Consider the following 6,789-nt stretch of genomic DNA (forward strand, 5'->3'; position numbering starts at 1 on the left):
GTTAACGTAGAATAAAAACAACATGACAATTTAGCTATTTTTATTTAGAAATTAAGTTGGAAAGATGTGAGAAAATAGTTTAAAAAATACCTGGCGACTTTTTTGTCCTGTCGCTAATCTACTACTATCGATGATATATGCCCCAGAGGATTAATAACTATTCAAATTTTAAACACAATTGTTGTTGTTGCAAAATACAACTTGTCTGTTTATATTGTTTCGGTGCAATTTGCCTCTGTTTTGACTTTATTGAATGTACCATATATCCTCTCCAGAAAGCCTGGATGATCACAGCAGCTTCGTCGTCACTCAGCTGCAGGTAGAGGGGTACAGGAGGCCTCGGACTGAGCAAAGAAGAAACAATACAACAGTTTATTGCAGGAGAAGGTGAACTGGTTTCTCTTGAGACAATGTAATATTGCTCTGTCAAATGTCAAAGTGGCACTTACTGTAAGATGAGCCAGGATTTGACGAATGGGATGTCATGGAATTTTACAAAGGGATACCCTCGTCTGCGGGGGTTATGACTGGCAGAGAACAAAAAGAAAACAATGGAAGGAAATGAAGCATTTTTCTTTCCATACAGTAATAATGACATGTTTGTGTAAATTTACTTGTAGAGCCACTCCACCAGGTAATCAAAGGGATAAAATGTTATTACCTTCTTCTGAAATAGAAAGAAAATTAATTGAAATAGTGACAAAGCATAATTGTATTATTAGTATTGTCTTACAAATATTGCTACAATGATACTTTAAATAAGAAAAAAAGTAATCAGGGTTATATTTATTATTAAATGCCTTAAAATTCTTTAAAATTCAAATGATTTTGTACATTGTGTATAATAGCATTCATTATATGTTATGTAATGAATATCATTTTTTCTAAATAATTGTTTTTATTAGGTCTCTAATTCAACTAGTTCACCCACATTATCAATCACAAACAAATATCGCATTAATCATATTTAATTGCAGATTAATTACGCAATTTACTTTGAGCGCACATGCTCCTTAATTTTACCTGCAGATGTTTACCTGAAAACCAAAGTAGTTTGCGCATATTGCAACGATTAATTCTCTAATCGCAGCACAACATGTTTAAAACAACATCTAAATGCATAACTTGTTTTTGAGACAGCCAAGGCTATTGGTATATCAACAAGCAGCGGATGTCAACAAGCAGCAGATGACAAACAATGTTAAGTTATCAACAAAAGTACCACAGGTAAATTAGCGACACTTTTGTAACAACTGTGATTAATCCACATTCCAAAAGTGTGAAAAATCTGATAAAATTGAATTTTTGACGGCACTTATAAAACCTATAAAATCAAAGGCAAAGGCAATAGAAAAATGTGACATCATGTAGAAATTCTTATATATTAAATATATAATATATGTATACATTACAGTAATGATAATCAATGATTGTGCTAATGGCAAAAAAAAAATCAACCTATCCTCATCAAGCTTAAAATAACGTACGGTAATGACAGTACAGTGAAGTCTTACCAGCCACAACATTAGGTAAACCTAAAAAAGCTCTATTCAAAATGGTGAATGGTCAAGAGCAATTTACCAATATGTTTAGAATTGGGGTTGTACAGTATTTTGGACTTCTGGGTGCTGTATTTAGCTAAATCCGAGGGTCAAAATATTAGATGCACTATGATTTAGTGCATTTGTATACTACCGCACAAATAATCTTTGTCAAATAAATAACTCAAGTAATTATTTTATGTTTTATATATTCTGGTACCTCCAAACAACCTTGTTTCTCAGCTTCTTTCAGCAAAGCCTCAATTGCAGGCGCCAGCACAGGGAACACTTTGTCTTCCATGAACTTTGTGACAGGATCTGACACACAAACAATGCATGGTATAGATAGACATTTGTATGATAAAAACCAACAAATGCATGGCATAGACCAAGTGTGTCCAAACTTTTATCCATCGAGGGCCGCACACTGAAAAATAAAAGCATGCCGGGTCCATTTTGATATATTTTACTTTAAAAACCATTAAAATATATGTTTGTTTTTTTTTGCCTTTAGGGCGACCCTCCAGTTCGGTCCTGAGGACCTAGAAGGGTCTCAGTTGAATCTTTTTTTTTTAAGTCGTATATTAATTTTTTAATATGTTTAATATATATATATATATATATATATATATATATATATATATATATATATATATATATATATACACACACGTATGTATGTATGTATGTATGTGTATATATACATATATATATATATATATATATATATACACACGTATGTATGTATGTATGTATGTGTATATATACATATATATATATATATATATATACTGTATATGTATATATATATATACATACACACATATGTATGTATGTATGTGTGTATATATATATATGTATGTATGTATGTATGTATACACATATATATATATATATATATATATATATATATATATATATATATATATATATATATATGTGTGTATACATATATATATATATATATATATATATATATATATATATATATATATAGATATATATATATGTGTGTATACATATATGTGTATATATATATATATATATATATATATATATATATATATATATATATATATATATATAAACAAGAGAAATACTTGAATTTCAGTGTTCATTTATTTACACATATACACACACATAACACTCATCTACTCATTGTTGAGTTAAGGGTTGAATTGTCCATCCTTGTTCTATTCTGTGTCACTATTTTTCTAACCATGCTGAACACCCTCTCTGATGATGCATTCTGCTTCGTCTCCTTGTTGTGTGCGCAGTTGTGCACTGCACTCTCTAAAAGCCCTAGATGTTTTTGTCACATATGCATGTACAGTAGATGGCAGTATTGTCCTGTTTAAGAGTGTCACAACATTGCTGTTTACGGCAAACGAACTGCTTTACGGTAGACGAAAACGTGACTGCTGTTGTTGTGTGTTGATACCGCGCTGGGAGGACGTTAATGAAACTGCCTAACAATAAACCCACATAAGAAACCAAGAACTCGCCCTCGATCATTCTACAGGTATAACGTCATTGGGCAGGCACGCGGTTTATATTGTGGGAAAGCGGACGTGAAAACAGGCTGTCTACACGTCACTCAGGTCCGCCTGAATTTCGGGAGTTTTTCAGAAGAAAATTTGTCCCGGGAGGTTTTCGGGAGAGGCGCCGAATTTCGGGAGTCTCCCGGAAAATCCGGGAGGGTTAGCAAGTATGGGCATCCTCCATAAAGGGATACACCCCTACCAGGAGGATCGTCGTACTCGTTCGGGTGACCGTCGATGACTATTAAAAGAATGAGGCTGTAATTAGTACTAAAGGTGCATCAAATAAGTTGAGCAAAGGCTGTAAATACATGTTTTTTTTGTTTGTTTTTTTAGTTATAATAAATTTGCAGAATTAAAAATATGACTTTTCACATTGTCATTATGGGGTATTGTCTGTAGAATTTTGAGGACACAAATGAATTTTTGTTTTTTGGGGGAATAAGGCTGTAACATAAAATGTGAAAAAGGTGAAGTGCTGTGATGGCTTTCCAGTTGTACTGCGAGTCTGTAAATCAACTTCAGATCTATTGAATATAAAAAATAGAAAAAAATTATTTTGTGCCCTTTTTGTCATAGAAAACGTTTTTTTACATGGCAAACACAAAATATGCAATATTTCCCCCCAAAAATATGTCAAACTGGATTTTTTTTAATGTGAAGTAATTGGAGCTAGGTCAATAATTCATACCATTGATTTTCATCAACTTATTTTTGAGCATGGAAATTTTGTTTTTATTAGAGTCAACATTGGAATCGTTTTTGTTATATTTAACCTGTTTTCTATTTATTTCAACTTTTTTTTTATTATCTATAATTTTTTTTATAGTATTTTTAGAATGTGCCGCATGCCGTCAAAAATTAGCTGCGGTCTGCAAATGGTGAGTTGCCAGATTCACACTTTGGACACCTCTGGTAGACATTTGCATGATAAAAAACAACAACGAAAACAAAACACAATCTTACGTGGGAACTGCTGTGGACAGAAAGTTGTTGTTGTCTGCCTTCTGTGCTTTGAAGAAGAATGTGCTCCAAACACAGAGAATCCAGGGTGTGCAGGGTAGTGCAGGAGGGGGTCAAGGTCCGTCAGAAGCTCATCCTCCTCTTCATCCACCTGCAGTGATCATGACACTAATGTGTTAACAGTAAATATCAATGTGTTTCATCATTAGAAGCAGGTAAATAATAATGTGTTCCATCATTAGAAGCAGGTATACAGTCGCGATCAAAAGTTTACATACACTTGTAAAGAACATAATGTCATGGCTGTCTTGAGTTTCCAATCATTTCTACAACTCTTATATTGTTATGATAGAGTGATTGGAGCACATACTTGTTGGTCACAAAAAACATTCATGAAGTTTGGTTCTTTTATGAATTTATTATGGGTCTACTGACAATGTGACCAAATCTGCTGGGTCAAAAGTATACATACAGCAATGTTAATATTTGCTTACATGTCCCTTGGCAAGTTTCACTGCAATAAGGCACTTTTGGTGGACATCACATGGACAAAGATAAGACCTTCTGGAGGAAAGTTCTGTGGTCAGATGAAACACAAATTGAACTGTTTGGCCACAATACCCAGCAATATGTTTGGAGGAGAAAAGGTGAGGCCTTTAATCCCAGGAACACCAAACCTACCGTCAAGCATGGTGGTGATAGTATTATGCTCTGGGCCTGTTTTGCTGCCAATGGAACTGGTGCTTTACATAGAGTAAATTGGACAATGAAAAAAGGAAGATTACCTCCAAATTCTTCAGGACAACCTAAATCCATCAGCCCGGAGGTTGGGTCTTGGGCGCAGTTGGGTGTTCCAACAGGACAATGACCCCAAACTAGGGGTGTAACGGTACGTGTATTTGTATTGAACCGTTTCGGTACGGGGGTTCCGGTTCGGTTCGGAGGTGTACCGAACGAGTTTCCACACGGACATATTAAGTAGCATAACACACGTTGTGTAAACAATGCACACCAAGGCACAACACACGGCATGCTAGCAGCTAACGGGCTACGATAGACTGACCATACGTCCTCTTTTCACCGGACATGTCCTCCTTTGCGGAGCTGTCAGAACGGAGTTTCTTAAATGCCTCAAATGTCCGGCATTTTGAGTTAGGATTGCGTGTATTTTCAATGTACGTTCAGGGTTAAGAAGGGGTTAAAAACAAAACAAATTGTGCGCGCAGCAGCATTTGTGAGGGAGGGGCAGAGACAGAGAGAGAGAGAGAGAGAGAGTTATGATAAACGCGCATGTGTCGCCAGGCTCTGCTTTTTATCCATAGATTTATCAGATTTAGTTTTTTATTATCTACAGCAGGGGTGTCAAAAGTGTGCCCCGGAGGCCATTTGCGGCCCACAGCTAATGTTTTAAAGGCCCACGGCACATTCTAAAAATACTATTAAAATAAACAAAAACATAACAAAAGCGAAATAAAAAAGCTTAAAGGTGAAATGTAATTTAGAAAAAGTTGCAATGTTGACTAATAAAACAAAACTGTTTTTTTTTCTTTCAAACTGTCATTGCTCAAAACATAATATTGAATCCAAATCAATGTTATTATGAATTATTGACCTATCCAAGGTTCCCATTACTTCACATCAAATATTCCACTAAGAAAAATATTTTTGGTGAAAGATTTTTCAAATTTGGTAAATAAATAACCCCAAAATTTATATTTTGTTGTTTTGTTACTGTACTGAAAATGAACCGAACCGTGACCTCTAAACCGAGGTACGTACCGAACCGAAATTTGTGTGTACCGTTACACCCCTACCCCAAACACACATCAAAAGTGGTAAAGGAATGGCTAAATCAGGCTACAATTAAGGTTTTAGAATGGCCTTCCCAAACTCCTGACTTAAACGTGTGGACAATGCTGAAGAAACAAGTCCATGTCCGAAAACCAACACATTTTGTCAAGAGGAGTGGTCAAAAATTCAACCAGAAGCTTGCCAGAAGCTTGTGGATGGCTACCAAAAGCGCCTTTTTGCAGTGAAACTTGCCAAGGGACATGTAAGCAAATATTAACATTGCTGTATGTATACTTTTGACCCAGCAGATTTGGTCACATTGTCAGTAGACCCATAATAAATTCGTAAAAGAACCAAACTTCATGAATGTTTTTTGGGACCAACAAGTATGTGCTCCAATCACTCTAGCACAAAATAAGAGTTGTAGAAATGATTGGAAACTCAAGACAGCCATGACATTATGTTCTTCACAAGTGTATGTAAACTTTTGACCACGACTGTAAATGTGACAAAGTGTGTAAACCTTGGCAGCTTGGACAGAGGACTCTGAACTGGTCAAGTTAACACTGGGAGGAGTGGGAAGACTTGCTTCATATTCTACAAAAAAAAGACATTGTTAAAATATGAAATTAGTCAAAAATGTATAAACTATAACTTAAATGACCATCTTACCGGTACAAACCTCATCCCAAAGGGACCTTCTCATACCGCTGGAGGTATAACGTGGAGAATATTGGGGGCTTGACAAGTGGCTGAACATTTTCCTATTATTTAACAATATATCTTCAATATAGAGTAAAAAAAAACACCAATATCACTTAAAATAAGTCAATAAAAGTTACGCATTTTGATACATTAAAAGTGCCTATTGTTAGTTCCTGACGTCGTTGTCGTCATAAAGCTATTGTTGTGAAAAGGGTCGCTAAGGAAAAGGCTGTTGTTAGGATGTCCGC

At 35.1% G+C, this 6,789-nt stretch overlaps 1 protein-coding gene across 1 annotated transcript in view; it reads right to left on the reverse strand.

Annotated features, from left to right (window-relative positions):
- The window catches only part of iqck (IQ motif containing K), a 37,323-nt gene extending 30,534 nt beyond the window's left edge, over positions 1-6,789 (reverse strand). Inside the window, exons 1-7 of the mRNA XM_061974205.2 lie at positions 6,509-6,789; positions 6,360-6,433; positions 4,049-4,196; positions 1,762-1,859; positions 615-667; positions 450-527; positions 260-344 (exon numbers count right to left, since the gene is read on the reverse strand). Of these exons, the coding sequence (XP_061830189.1) occupies positions 260-344; positions 450-527; positions 615-667; positions 1,762-1,859; positions 4,049-4,196; positions 6,360-6,433; positions 6,509-6,596 (624 nt within the window). The 5' untranslated portion in view covers positions 6,597-6,789. The remainder of the gene's footprint in view (positions 1-259; positions 345-449; positions 528-614; positions 668-1,761; positions 1,860-4,048; positions 4,197-6,359; positions 6,434-6,508) is intronic.

The sequence above is a fragment of the Nerophis lumbriciformis genome, linkage group LG22 (assembly GCF_033978685.3).
Source record: "Nerophis lumbriciformis linkage group LG22, RoL_Nlum_v2.1, whole genome shotgun sequence".
NCBI classification, from domain to species: Eukaryota; Metazoa; Chordata; class Actinopteri; order Syngnathiformes; family Syngnathidae; genus Nerophis; species Nerophis lumbriciformis.